Source organism: Bombina bombina, chromosome 1, assembly GCF_027579735.1.
Source record: "Bombina bombina isolate aBomBom1 chromosome 1, aBomBom1.pri, whole genome shotgun sequence".
In the NCBI taxonomy this organism is placed as follows: Eukaryota; Metazoa; Chordata; class Amphibia; order Anura; family Bombinatoridae; genus Bombina; species Bombina bombina.
In genome coordinates, this window is record NC_069499.1 from 1,100,177,960 (window position 1) to 1,100,193,085 (window position 15,126).

The 15,126-nt window shown below is 40.6% G+C and overlaps 1 protein-coding gene across 5 annotated transcripts in view; it reads right to left on the reverse strand.

The window, feature by feature from the left end:
* The window catches only part of RBM39 (RNA binding motif protein 39), a 78,273-nt gene that overhangs the window by 34,992 nt on the left and 28,155 nt on the right, over window positions 1–15,126 (reverse strand). For all 5 annotated transcript variants that reach the window (XM_053696232.1, XM_053696159.1, XM_053696340.1 and 2 more), the window contains 5 exons: window positions 4,761–4,878; window positions 4,494–4,646; window positions 4,246–4,383; window positions 3,411–3,476; window positions 2,539–2,743 (listed from right to left, as the gene is read on the reverse strand). In XM_053696232.1, the coding sequence (XP_053552207.1) occupies window positions 2,539–2,743; window positions 3,411–3,476; window positions 4,246–4,383; window positions 4,494–4,646; window positions 4,761–4,878 (680 nt within the window). The remainder of the gene's footprint in view (window positions 1–2,538; window positions 2,744–3,410; window positions 3,477–4,245; window positions 4,384–4,493; window positions 4,647–4,760; window positions 4,879–15,126) is intronic.

Here is a 15,126-nt window from a genome sequence, read left to right on the forward strand (position 1 = left end):
ATCAAGCGTTCAATTTCCAAGCCGTTAGCTGAAAGGAAACTAGATTTGGATGTTCGAATGGACCTTGTACTAGAAGATCCTGTCTCAAAGGTAGCTTCCATGGTGGAGCCAATGACATATTCACCAGGTCTGCATACCAAGTCCTGCGTGGCCACGCAGGAGCTATCAAGATCACCGAGGCCCTCTCCTGCTTGATCCTGGCTACCAGCCTGGGAATGAGAGGAAACGGAAACACATAAGCTAGGTTGAAGGTCCAAGGCGCTACTAATGCGTCTACTAGAGTCGCCTTGGGATCCCTGGATCTGGACCCGTAGCAAGGAACCTTGAAGTTCTGACGAGACGCCATTAGATCCATGTCTGGAATGCCCCATAATTGAGTCAACTGGGCAAAGATCTCCGGGTGGAGTTCCCACTCCCCCGGATGGAATGTCTGACGACTCAGATAATCCGCCTCCCAGTTTTCCACTCCTGGGATGTGGATCGCAGATAGGTGGCAGGAGTGATCCTCCGCCCATTTTATGATTTTGGTCACTTCTCTCATCGCCAGGGAACTCCTTTTGTTGCCCCCCTGATGATTGATGTAAGCAACAGTCATGTTGTGTGATTGGAATCTTATGAATCTGGCCTTTGCTAGTTGAGGCCAAGCCTGGAGAGCATTTAATATCGCTCTCAGTTCCAGAATGTTTATCGGGAGAAGAGACTCTTCCCGAGACCATAGGCCCTGAGCTTTCAGGGAGTCCCAGACCGCGCCCCAGCATAATAGACTGGCGTCGGTCGTGACGATGACCCACTCTGGTCTGCGGAAGCTCATTCCTTGGGACAGGTGATCCTGGGTCAGCCACCAACGGAGTGAGTCTCTGGTCTTCTGATCTACTTGAATCACTGGGGACAAGTCTGTATAGTCCCCATTCCACTGTTTGAGCATGCACAGTTGTAATGGTCTTAGATGAATTCGAGCAAAAGGAACTATGTCCATTGCTGCAACCATCAACCCTACTACTTCCATGCACTGAGCTATGGAAGGCCGTAGAATAGAGTGAAGAACTTGACAAGCGTTTAGAAGCTTTGACTTTCTGACATCTGTCAGGAAAATCTTCATTTCTAAAGAATCTATTATTGTCCCCAAGAAAGGAACTCTTGTCGACGGAGACAGGGAACTTTTTTCTATGTTCACTTTCCATCCGTGAGATCTGAGAAAGGCCAGAACGATGTTCTGTGTGAGCCTTTGCCTTTGAAAGACGACGCTTGTATCAGAATGTCGTCCAAGTAAGGTGCCACTGCAATGCCCCTTGGTCTTAGAACCGCTAGAAGGGACCCGAGTACCTTTGTGAAAATCCTTGGAGCAGTGGCTAGCCCGAATGGGAGAGCCACAAACTGGTAATGTTTGTCCAGAAAGGCGAACCTTAGGAACTGATGATGATCTTTGTGGATAGGAATATGTAGATACGCATCCTTTAGATCCACGGTAGTCATAAATTGACCCTCCTGGATTGAAGGTAAAATCGTTCGAATGGTTTCCATCTTGAACGATGGCACCCTGAGAAATTTGTTTAGGATCTTTAAATCCAGAATTGGTCTGAAAGTTCCCTCTTTTTTGGGAACCACAAACAGATTTGAGTAAAACCCCATCTTCACCATCTCCGTGGAGATGTTGCCTGTGCAACGGCAAAGAGAATGACTGGAGTGGGCGGAGCCTAGGAGGGACTATATGGACAGCTTTTGCTGTACTCTTTGCCATTTCCTGTTGGGGAAGAGATATTCCCACAAGTTATGGATGACGCCGTGGACCGGACACACCAATGTTGGAGAAATATAGGTCTTTATATAGACATAAATTAGACCCATAATTAAAAGCCACAGAAATCTCCTTGATTAACTCTTGAGTGCTGGTACCTTCTAACCTAGAAGGGAAAGCACTTACCAGTGGAAGTGGCTGCCAGGCAGGGAACAGTTTCTTAGATGTGAAAGATTACTCCACATCTGACAGTGACTTGTAGAAAAAGAAAAGAGTAACCAACTCTTGTTTTATATAAAGGGGTAGCATTGTTGTTAGAAAACAAAAGCAAGGACCACCTTGCCGCCTTCTAACTGCTAAAAGCCACCATTACTCTTACTAAAAAGAGATTGACATGAACACAGCATAGTCACAATCCTTGCTTGCAGGGAAAAGTACCCATTAAATGATTAAATCTTCTCAGACACTCATGAGTGATGAGAGGCAAAGAATGACGGGATTATGGGTAAGGAAAGTGACCCATAACAGCTCTGCTCTTTGCCACCTCCTGCTGGCCAGGAGTTGAATATCCCACTAGTAATTGGAATGATATTGTGGACTCTCCATGCCATAGGAAAGAGTTTCATATCCCTTTTAAGCGGTCATTTTTGTCAGCAAAATTTCTTATTAGTCGTCAAACCAATATTAGCAGTATCCAGCTTGCTTATAGGAGATATGTACCCTATGCCAAGAAAGCAGAAGGCAATTATACACACTTATATCTTAATACTTTATCACTACAGGAAAGTGCAAAAGTTACTCACCTTCAGCAAGTCTGGCCATTAACTGAAGCCTGCCAGTTGTTCCAAGGTCAATTCCTGTCCTCTCTAGTTCATCACTATCTAGAAAGGAGCTAGCATTGGAAGCATCTGTACGTTCAGTAACATGACCAACCTTCATTGGCCTGCCAGCAAGCTCAAAGCCATTTAATTGCTCCAAGGCTTTTTTGGCACATTCAGAATCTGAAAACTAAAGTAACACTAATAAGTGACATTCAATAAACATTGCAGTATTCCACATAATGTATTCAGATTCTTTGTACAAAAAACCCCCATTAAATGGACAGTAAAAACCTTGATACTTTTATAATAAATGTTTAGCTATATGTAAGGAAACGTTGCAAAATATTTATTAGGTTTGTCCCCTTTTCATGTAATTTAGTTTGAGAAATTTCTAATTCTCAGAACTTTAAATGCACCCTGCTGAATCTGTTACACATCTATCCCTAATTGGCTTTATCAAACAGTAGTAAAACACTCACTTTATAATAAGTTTACGACAGTGGCTAGCCTTGTTGCCTGTGGTGTTTAAATACTGGTGTACAGGCAGTTACAGTGTGTATATTGTACAAGTAAAATTAAGTTATCACAATTTCACCAATGACTTTGGGGGCAAAATTAATACAGTACAAGTATTCTACAAAGTTATTTTAATACTTGTAAATACAATTTTTTAATGTCACTCAATATACAAGATTTTAATGCTTGTTTATGGTTTACGAGCAAATAACTTCTCAATTATAAGCACTACTAAGTTACGCATTCATGTAGATTATAAAAATACGAATAAAGCCTGCTTTAGACAGTTTACTACAACAGCAGTATTAAAATGTGACAAGTTTACAATATAAACTTACAGTAATAAAACCATAGCCCTTAGAGCGGCCAGTTTCACTGTCCATCATCAACTGGATGCTTTCAATCTATGGAAAAAAAAATAGTTAATTTAAATATGCAGAGTGCTGTGCACACCAACAGCTCACAAGCATAGTAAAAAAGTTATACAATAGGTGTATGAGTTTAAATATGGCATGATTTATTCAAAAGTTAACTAAAGAAAAAGAAATGTAACTGCAAAAATTTGAAAATAAAAATGTTTAAACCATTTGACATCTTTACTTGGTGTGCTGTTCTCTGGAATTGAAAATAAACTGGCATTCTGTTCCATATATTGCAATAATTTATCTTTAATTATTTCATAGTTAATCATAATTGGTTCCCGGGCTTATCACCATTTGGTCAAAAACATTATAGAAGCACGCACAGATGGAAATTTCCACTAGTCCGGGACATGTGAACATTTTCAATGGATGATTAAGGAAATCAACTTTCCCCCAAACCTTGAACATTTGCACTTTGAATTTCAAATTATGTTGTTAATTCCATTTTCCCTCTCCCTGTATCAATGCAACAGATACACACAAAAAAAATATATATGCACATATACACCTCTTGCACATGCTCAGTAGGAGCTGGTGCATGAAAGTGATACAAAAACATGATAATGGAAGTATATTTGAGGGTTTTTTGCACGCTCTGAAACAAAATTGATTTTTAATTTAGCGTCACTAAGAATCTACAGTTTATTTTTCTTTTGGATGCATCACCCACAAATGGACACAGAGGGTGTCTAAAAAGTTAGGCTTTTTTAAGAGCCTGGATTACTACATATAAAACTTTCTTCATACTCACTCTACCAAAAGGTTCAAAAATCCCACGTAGCATATCCTCTGTTATGTTGAAGTGTAAAGATCCCACATACAGTCTCATTGGCCCAGCACTACCCTTTTGAAGGTTATTGGCCATTGCTGCTGCCCTATTTTTCTCTGCCTAAAGGAGTAGTGGAGGTAAAAATAAAAAAACAAAAAACACAAAGTATTTAATTTATTCAGCAGGATGTCACATTAAAATAACACATTTTAGTTGAATAACTAACATACCTGAGAAGCCTGAACTATGATAGGAACTCCAAGAACTCTCTGCCCAGTAAGACCAATTGCTAAAGGGACAGAACTCACATCCACAAATTCCACATAGGCAATCCCTTTTGATCGCCTGGAATTCCTATCTGAAATCATTCTCACATCACGAACCTGAAAATGAAACAGGTTACTATATATAGCCAACATTAAGCAAGCAAATGTTCTGATGCAGTAAGTAAAGCCATGGCAATATGTACAATTACATTCACACATTTGGCAGTTTACCTTGCCGACTGTTGAAAAGAATTCTTCCAAGTCTCTTGGCCTTATTCTTGCAGCAAGTTGCATACAAAATACTGTGCGTGCATCCCTTTCTTCAGGAGTCAGGTTATCTATTGGTTCCCTGAAAAAAAAAAAAAAACCAGGATGTGAGAATTTAATTTTAATTGAGCTTTTATATAAAAATGTATTACCAACATTATTTCAACACATTTAAAAATACAACATACAAACAACGCTGAAAATTGAGAAAACTTGTGTGGAACTCCCGACTTCTGCAATGTTCAGATTTAAAAAAAAAAAAAAAAATATGCCAATACCTTTAACAAATAAGCATAGAATGTAGCTGCAATCAAGCACTGAAATCTAAAAGATCTGCTAGTGAGGTGCAGCCATATCCCTCTAAGCACTTTAGGCAAGGAGTGTCCCCATCACACTTAGGGAGACTTGAAGCCCCAGGTCTCTGGATGTATGTTACATTTTATTTTTTTTTAAGTTGCAGTTAAACCCTTCCCTTCAACTTTCAAGTTTAACCCTTTCTTGCTGTTGCTGATAACCGTCCTTTGTGAGATTTTTTTTTTTACTTTTTTGTTTATAAAATAAACAAAAAAATTAAAGACTTGGGGGTGTTAAGGGATTTAGTGTTACTATGGCATCACACTATACAGCAGAAGAGGCTTACGCCAATCTTGACCAATATTCAGGGAGTGAAACCTTATCCGATAGCAAAACTCTTAAAGGACCACTCAATGCAGTAGAATTACATAATTAACAAGTACATGATAAAAAGACATTGTAATAGCACTTACTCTGAATTTAAAATAAGCAGTGATTTTTTTTTTTAATTTTATTTATTGAGATTCAAAAAGGATATACAAACATGTCTATGAATGTTACATAGAAATAGATAGGAACATGAGAACAATTGTTATGCATCCAATTATCACAAAGCATGAAGATCAGACATCAACAAGCTAAATATGTATAGTATATACCCTTTAAACTATAGGCCACTCTTGGACCTCACATTTTTATAAAAAGAAAATACAAGCGTATAGAAGGCAAACAGGATCAGGTAGAGACCACTTTTGGATCTCAGATTATGAATCAACAGTTTGTTTTGTACTATAGAGCAAGCTCTTTAATCAACTTTAAATGTGACAAGGAACAACGGTAGATTAATTAGAGAATACTGTGTCACGTGAAATTATATATAAGAACAATAAATATAACTATATTATATGTAGTAATGGATGGGATTGCTATAGGACTTATTTTCCTATGCTCACAACGTGAGCTCATTGGAGTATATGGGGGGGGGGTAAACTGATCAAATATAAATGTTGTTGATCGTGAATTACTAAAAACTAGATCCAATAAAGTAAGAGTTTTGTGTCCGATAAATGTATGAGTAATATATATCCTATCACATTAAAACTTTGAGATAAATCACCAACAGGAAATATGCAATGTCAATAGTAGGTGTTACAGTGGAATCTGAGTCTAGACATATAGCATGGCTCACAGATAATATATCCTGACTCTTAGGGTCTCCAGAATATATTAAAACCAAGATGTAGAGTAGGTTATAGGGATAGAATACTAACATTTGAGAGCTATACAGCACGGGGACTTATATAAAAATAGATTACTTATGAATGTAGTTTAGGTAGCTTTTATGGTGCAAACAGTATGATTTGTATAGTACTATAGAAAGATAAAAAGTTAAGAGCATGTTGCTACATTTAATTAAATCAAAGGCCTTAAGCCTATACAAGAGATCCCCTGTGGGGGGCTATATACAGGGGGGAGCCTGGTACTAAATTTCAGGAACTAAACTTACGTGTGTGTAAACTAAATCTACTCAAAAAGGATTAAGTAATTGTGATATCCCCTGGATAATATGTACCTCACTATATATATCCCCATATGTATGTATGTAGATCAGACCTCTCCTTATGGTCTTGATGCAATGAGACCTCGGTTACATGCATTTCTGCAAATAAAAAATAAATTATGTAGACATGCCGCCCCGGCCGCTGGAGGCATGCCACTTGGTATAGGTCAAGGGTTTGAATGGGAGAGGGCAGATAGACATATTAGAAATGTTACTGGGTAGATAGTTTCAATCAACTGCAAAGAAAGTAGGGTAATGGAGAGGAAGATAGTTACACACTCCAACACGCAACACTAACATCAACAGTATAAAAAAAGTGTCCTCAATAATATAGTAGGACAATAAGGCATTACAGGAAACATATGGTATACTGTAGTAAGGAGACAAAGCTTGTCATCAGCTCAACGTTAATTACTCCTCAATGCGCATATAGGACATTAGACTGCTTAGACAAAAATTTCTTGACCTATCCTCTGACTTATAATTGCAATATAAATGACATTAGACTCATTACTTATTGCTAGGCTCCATAACTTGATTCTGATTAGCCCAAGTCTAATCAGGATGGAAAACTGAGTACATATTATAAATTGCTAGCTAGCAAAACATAATTTAAAATGCTACTTAACATGTTTAACTTACAATACAACTGCTGAATAACCTATTTACAGTCCATAGTTAAGAGTATTGTCACATTAATCCACAGAGTCTCTGCCAGGGGCTTAGCATTTTAATCCACTCCGTCTTTTCGGGCAGTTTGTTGTAACCACATTACTATTAATACCTTCCATACCGCATGTCTGTCCTTTTCAGGGAACACAACTACAACTGAAGTCAGGATATATCTCCTTATCGCATCATGACTTCTGTCCCAAGCTCCCAAACTGTCGGCAAGAAATGGCTCAGTGTAAAGCAGCTGTTGTATCTCCAAGGCCAGCCAGGATACAATCTGATCCCCACAGCACTTCGGTCCGCCAAACGAACCTGTCTACTTTACCCGTCTCTGCAGTACTCCAGCTGTCAATGCATAACGGTCATCTCCACATATCTTGTCACAAGTACCTGTTTCCGGTGTCTCACTTCTTCAGCCGCCCTCAGCAGACGTAGCCAGCGGTTCCACAAAGGAGGATAGTTCCGTTTCTGGGTCTCAGCACTCTCTCTCTGCGGGTAGATTAAAGTGAAAGGACCGACCTTCACCTTACTGCCAGGCTCACGCGACAAATCCCTAAGATCATCTGGGGTAAGTATATAGTCCGGCGGCTGCTGCTGCTTATTGTTAGTACCGACCATAGGGCTTGCGTCCTCTGTTACCTCCGAGATCATTGCACGATCAGTGCGGGCTATCTGCGATAAGGAAATCGGTTCTCGTAGGAGCGATGCTTCAAATTCTGAGAATATGATATGTATCGCTCTGACAGCAGCTTCCATTTTGAGGTTAGAATTGTATGTCGGATCAGCTTACGTGCACCACTTAGATGGCTCCTTCTCAAATGCTAGAGCTAGTGGCTTCGGTAGTCCAGGCCGCAAGATTAGCCTCGTTGTCTATAAAGAGAGTTTAGGTCAAGCTGTGGGTCTGTTGCATAACAGACTCCAGACTGGTAGTAGTAGAAAATATTGTATTGATGAGTCACAGATATCTTAATATTCAAAGGATTAGACCCAGTAGAAAAGTTGATTCCTCCCAAGCAACTTTCTCTTCTCCATCGGATCCTGGCTGAGGCAGTTTTTTCCAATTTGGCTGTGCAGCTATGCATCGTTCCAGGCGTTCAATTCTTCCAAGGCGTTATCAGGATGATCAGGGACCATCTGGATCTTAAAGGTGCCACATGGTGATGCTCGGTCTCTTGTTACTGGGTGATGCCATCTTGGAGTACAGGTATTCTCACACCCCCCAGCACAATGTTCCCGCGCACGTTAGTCACAGTGATTTATTTTGACATTTATTTTGTCTCCCTTTTTCTGGCCCTCTGTATCATGTGACAGACAGCCAATTACAGACTAGTATACATATACCCTGATAATTGTGCACATGCTCAGTAGGATCCTATTCCCCAGAAAGTGTGAACATAAAGACACTGCAAAATTTGATAATGGAAGTAAATTGGAAAGTCTTAAAACTGCATGTTCTTACAGAATAATAAGTTTATTTTGACTTGAATGTAATTTTAAGGCATCATATAGAGTCCCCTGAGTGACACATCTAGTGATGGTGCTCCCCGACTATCACCAACAAAAAGGAGGCATCCAACAATATCTAATGAAAATAGTCTACCCCCAAATTTAACTGCCCCTGAAATATCCCCCATTTAAAACTCCTGGCAAATTTATATGCCAGCCAGTATCTTCAGAAAATCCCTAAAACTTAATATGTCAGAAAATATACCTGGCACCTCACTGACCTATTCTAAAATTAAAACGTTTAGGCACTGATATTGTTAATGGACATAGTGCAGAAACCCTACTGGAACCAGAACCCCATCCTGCCTTACCCTTATTTTCCCAGGGATTATGAAGAGGGATACATATGAACCACTGCTGTGGTTTCTTCATTTGAACAATAATGCCCAGTGCCCCAGATAAACTACCTCTGAAGTTTTCAGAAAATTATACCCCTAGCCAAAACATCTGCATAGATTAATCCCTTATGTAATTGAAGGGCAGACTGCTATTCAAGCAACATATTCCATTCAAGCAGCCACACTATGAAATAAAGTTTTATAATTTGTGTGAATGCTGTACAGGTTATACCTGGGCATTTTGCATTTATGAGGGGGGGGGGGAGCCACCTCGGTCCACCTGGCTGCCCAGAATCAATTGGCACAAATGGCAGAATTGTGTGGGATCTCCTCCTACCCTTGCTGAATAAAGGGTACCATCTATGGCTGGATAATTATACAAGCATAGGGTTGTTTAAAAAAGTATTTTTTTTTTATACCCTGGACTAGTGCACAAAAATCAAACAAGTTTCCCCCAGAAGCCAACATGGCAAAAAACATAGGGGCACGTTGTCAGCTTTACACTGAGGTGAACGACTGGCCATTTATATAAAGTAATTTATATAATGCAGGTCAAAGTGTATAATGCATGTGCTGTACAAAAAAAGCAGGTACAGGGAAACCATAAACTTTTCAGGAATTTGTTAAATATTTATTTAACCAGATAACACTACTAACATTTCAGGCAGAAAATGTCCAGAGACTTTGCAGCAAGTCTGCTATAAAACATGATTGAGGAAGGACTATTGCCCAACTATCTGGCCTCTGTATAAGACTGCTTCAGAATCTACCAGAGTTAAAGGGACAGTCTACCATAGAATTGTTATTGTTTTAAAAGATAGATAATCCCTTTATTACCCATATCCCAGTTTTGCATAACCAACACTGTTATATTAATATACTTTTTACCTCTAATTACCTTGTATCTAGGAACCTTCTTCCAGCCCACTGATCACATGACTGACTGTTTATTATCTATTGACTTGCATTTAGCATTGTGTTGTGCTAAATCTTAAATAACGCCCTGTGCCTGAACAGTGTTATCTATATGGCCCACGTGTACTTTGTGTTGAAAAGAGATTTAAAATGCATGTGATAAGAGGCAGCCCTCAAAGGCTTAGAAATTAGCATACCTATGTTTAGTTTAAACTAAGAATACCAAGAGAAAAAAGCAAATTTGATGATAAAAGTAAATTGGAAAGTTGATTAAAAGTCCTATCTGAATAATGAAAGTTTAATTTCTACTAGAGTGTCCCTTTAAACTTGATTAAAATGACTGTTCATGATTTATTCAGTTTCTGTATTCCTAACCTTGTCCTGTGGTCCTTTTTATGTTAAAACCAGCCACATTAAAGGGACAGTAAAGTCAAAACTAAAGTTTCATGATTCAGATAGGGCATTCAATTTTAAACAACTTTCCAATTTACTTTTATCATCAAATTTGCTTTGTTCCCTTGGTGGTATTTTTGAAAAACTAAACCTAGCTAGGCTCAAACTGATTTCTAAACAGTTGAAAACCGCCTCCTAGCTCAGAGCATTTTGAAAGTTTTTCACAGTTAGACTGTGCTAGTTCACATGTGTCATATAGATAACATTGTGCTCACTCCCGTGAAGTTATTTAGGAGTCTTCACTGATTGACTACACTGCATGTCTGTCAAAGGCACTTAGATAAGGAGGCTGTCTGCAAAAGCTTAGATACAAGGTAATCACAGAGGTAAAAAGTATATTAATATAACTGTTGGTTATGCAAAAACGGGGAATGGGTAATAAAGGTATTATCTATCTTTTTAGATAAGAAAAATTTTGGTGTAGACTGTCCCTTTAAGAAACTTCTCAAATAGCCCTTTTAAAATATCCTGAGTTATCTACTTTTGTAAATGGTATGTCATGATGGGAGTAACTTTCAATCCTGGGTTGCCATACTGTCTCAAAGACAACATAGGCCCAGAAAATCCATGCGCCAAATTTCCATGTATGGAAACTGAAATGGGCAGGCTCCATATTGGGCCCTGTTACTTCCTGAAACCCAATAAAACTTATACATGGTGGGTACTGTTGTACTTATAAGACATTACTGAACACAAATATGGGTTTTTATAGCAGTAAAACACGAGGATGATCAAAATAGTCCAAGTTCAGTGTTTAGGGGGGGGGGAGGGAAATGACCACTAAATTTGGCCAGGACGGAGTGGCAAAAAAAAAAAAAAAAACATAATTTATGCTTACCTGATAAATTCCTTTCTTCTGTTGTGTGATCAGTCCACGGGTCATCATTACTTCTGGGATATAACTCCTCCCCAACAGGAAATGCAAGAGGATTCACCCAGCAGAGCTGCATATAGCTCCTCCCCTCTACGTCAGTCCCAGTCATTCGACCAAGAAACAACGAGAAAGGAGTAACCAAGGGTGAAGTGGTGACTGGAGTATAATTTAAAAGATATTTACCTGCCTTAAAACAGGGCGGGCCGTGGACTGATCACACAACAGAAGAAAGGAATTTATCAGGTAAGCATAAATTATGTTTTCTTCTGTTATGTGTGATCAGTCCACGGGTCATCATTACTTCTGGGATACCAATACCAAAGCAAAAGTACACGGATGACGGGAGGGATAGGCAGGCTCATTATACAGAAGGAACCACTGCCTGAAGAACCTTTCTCCCAAAAATAGCCTCCGAAGAAGCAAAAGTGTCAAATTTGTAAAATTTGGAAAAAGTATGAAGCGAAGACCAAGTTGCAGCCTTGCAAATCTGTTCAACAGAGGCCTCATTCTTAAAGGCCCAAGTGGAAGCCACAGCTCTAGTGGAGTGAGCTGTAATTCTTTCAGGAGGCTGCTGTCCAGCAGTCTCATAGGCTAAACGTATTATGCTACGAAGCCAAAAAGAGAGAGAGGTAGCAGAAGCTTTTTGACCTCTCCTCTGTCCAGAGTAAACGACAAACAAGGAAGAAGTTTGGCGAAAATCTTTAGTTGCCTGCAAGTAGAACTTGAGGGCACGAACTACATCCAGATTGTGTAAAAGACGTTCCTTCTTTGAAGAAGGATTTGGACACAAGGATGGGACAACAATCTCTTGATTGATGTTCCTGTTAGTGACTACCTTAGGTAAGAACCCAGGTTTAGTACGCAGAACTACCTTGTCTGAGTGAAAAATCAGATAAGGGGAATCACAATGTAAGGCTGATAACTCAGAGACTCTTCGAGCCGAGGAAATAGCCATTAAAAACAGAACTTTCCAAGATAACATTTTTATATCAATGGAATGAAGGGGTTCAAACGGAACACCCTGTAAAACGTTAAGAACTAAGTTTAAACTCCATGGTGGAGCAACAGCTTTAAACACAGGCTTGATCCTAGCTAAAGCCTGACAAAAGGACTGGACGTCTGGATTTTCTGACAGACGTCTGTGTAACAAGATGGACAGAGCTGAAATCTGTCCCTTTAATGAACTAGCTGATAAACCCTTTTCTAAACCTTCTTGTAGAAAAGACAATATCCTAGCGATCCTAACCTTACTCCAGGAGTAACCTTTGGATTCGCACCAGTATAGGTATTTCCGCCATATTTTATGGTAAATCCTTCTGGTAACAGGCTTCCTAGCCTGAATCAGGGTATCAATGACCGACTCAGAAAAACCACGTTTTGATAAAATCAAGCGTTCAATTTCCAAGCAGTCAGCTTCAGAGAAGTTAGATTTTGATGTTTGAATGGACCCTGTATCAGAAGGTCCTGTCTCAGAGGTAGAGACCAAGGCGGACAGGATGACATGTCCACTAGATCTGCATACCAAGTCCTGCGTGGCCAAGCAGGTGCTATTAGAATTACTGATGCTCTCTCCTGTTTGATTTTGGCAATCAATCGAGGAAGCAGCGGGAAGGGTGGAAACACATAAGCCATCCTGAAGTTCCAAGGTGCTGTCAAAGCATCTATCAGAACTGCTCCCGGATCCCTGGATCTGGACCCGTAGCGAGGAAGTTTGGCGTTCTGGCGAGACGCCATGAGATCTATCTCTGGTTTGCCCCAACGTCGAAGTATTTGGGCAAAGACCTCCGGATGAAGTTCCCACTCCCCCGGATGAAGAGTCTGGCGACTCAAGAAATCCGCCTCCCAGTTCTCCACTCCCGGGATGTGGATTGCTGACAGGTGGCAAGAGTGAGACTCTGCCCAGCGAATTATCTTTGATACTTCCATCATTGCTAGGGAGCTTCTTGTCCCTCCCTGATGGTTGATGTAAGCTACAGTCGTGATGTTGTCCGACTGAAACCTGATGAACCCCCGAGTTATTAACTGGGGCCAAGCCAGAAGGGCATTGAGAACTGCTCTCAATTCCAGAATGTTTATTGGAAGGAGACTCTCCTCCTGATTCCATAGTCCCTGAGCCTTCAGAGAATTCCAGACAGCGCCCCAACCTAGTAGGCTGGCGTCTGTTGTTACAATTGTCCAGTCTGGCCTGCTGAATGGCATTCCCCTGGACAGGTGTGGCCGATGAAGCCACCATAGAAGAGAATTTCTGGTCTCTTGATTCAGATTCAGAGTAGGGGACAAATCTGAGTAATCCCCATTCCACTGACTTAGCATGCATAGTTGCAGCGGTCTGAGGTGTAGGCGTGCAAAAGGTACTATGTCCATTGCCGCTACCATTAAGCCGATCACCTCCATGCATTGAGCTACTGACGGGTGTTGAATGGAATGAAGGACGCGGCATGCATTTTGAAGTTTTGTTAACCTGTCTTCTGTCAGGTAAATCTTCATTTCTACAGAATCTATAAGAGTCCCCAAGAATGGAACTCTTGTGAGAGGAAAGAGAGAACTCTTCTTTTCGTTCACTTTCCATCCATGCGACCTTAGAAATGCCAGAACTAACTCTGTATGAGACTTGGCAGTTTGAAAGCTTGAAGCTTGTATTAGAATGTCGTCTAGGTACGGAGCTACCGAAATCCCTCGCGGTCTTAGTACCGCTAGAAGGGCACCCAGAACCTTTGTGAAGATTCTTGGAGCCGTAGCCAATCCGAATGGAAGAGCTACAAACTGGTAGTGCCTGTCTAAGAAGGCAAACCTTAGATACCGGTGATGATCTTTGTGGATCGGTATGTGAAGGTAAGCATCCTTTAAATCCACTGTGGTCATGTACTGACCCTCTTGGATCATGGGTAAAATAGTCCGAATAGTTTCCATTTTGAACGATGGAACTCTTAGTAATTTGTTTAGAGTCTTTAAATCTAAGATTGGCCTGAAAGTTCCCTCTTTTTTGGGAACCACAAACAGGTTTGAGTAGAACCCTTGTCCTTGTTCCGACCACGGAACCGGATGGATCACTCCCATTGTTAACAGATCTTGTACGCAGCGTAGAAACGCTTCTTTCTTTATCTGGTTTGTTGACAACCTTGACAGATGAAATCTCCCTCTTGGGGGAGATAATTTGAAGTCTAGAAGGTATCCCTGAGATATGATCTCTAGTGCCCAGGGATCCTGAACATCTCTTGCCCAGGCCTGGGCGAAGAGAGAGAGTCTGCCCCCTACTAGATCCGGTCCCGGATCGGGGGCTCTCGGTTCATGCTGTCTTTGGGGCAGCAGCAGGTTTCCTGGCCTGCTTGCTTTTGTTCCAGGACTGGTTAGGCTTCCAGCCTTGCCTGTAACGAGCAACAGCTCCTTCCTGTTTTGGTGCAGTGGAGGTTGATGCTGCTCCTGTTTTGAAATTCCGAAAGGGACGAAAATTAGACTGTCTAGCCTTAGCTTTGGCCTTGTCTTGAGGTAGGGCGTGGCCCTTACCTCCCGTAATGTCAGCGATAATTTCTTTCAAACCGGGCCCGAATAAGGACTGCCCCTTGAAAGGTATATTAAGTAATTTGGACTTAGAAGTAACATCAGCTGACCAGGATTTTAGCCACAGTGCCCTGCGTGCCTGTATGGCGAATCCTGAGTTCTTAGCCGTAAGTTTGGTTAAATGTACTACGGCCTCCGAAATGAAAGAATTAGCTAGTT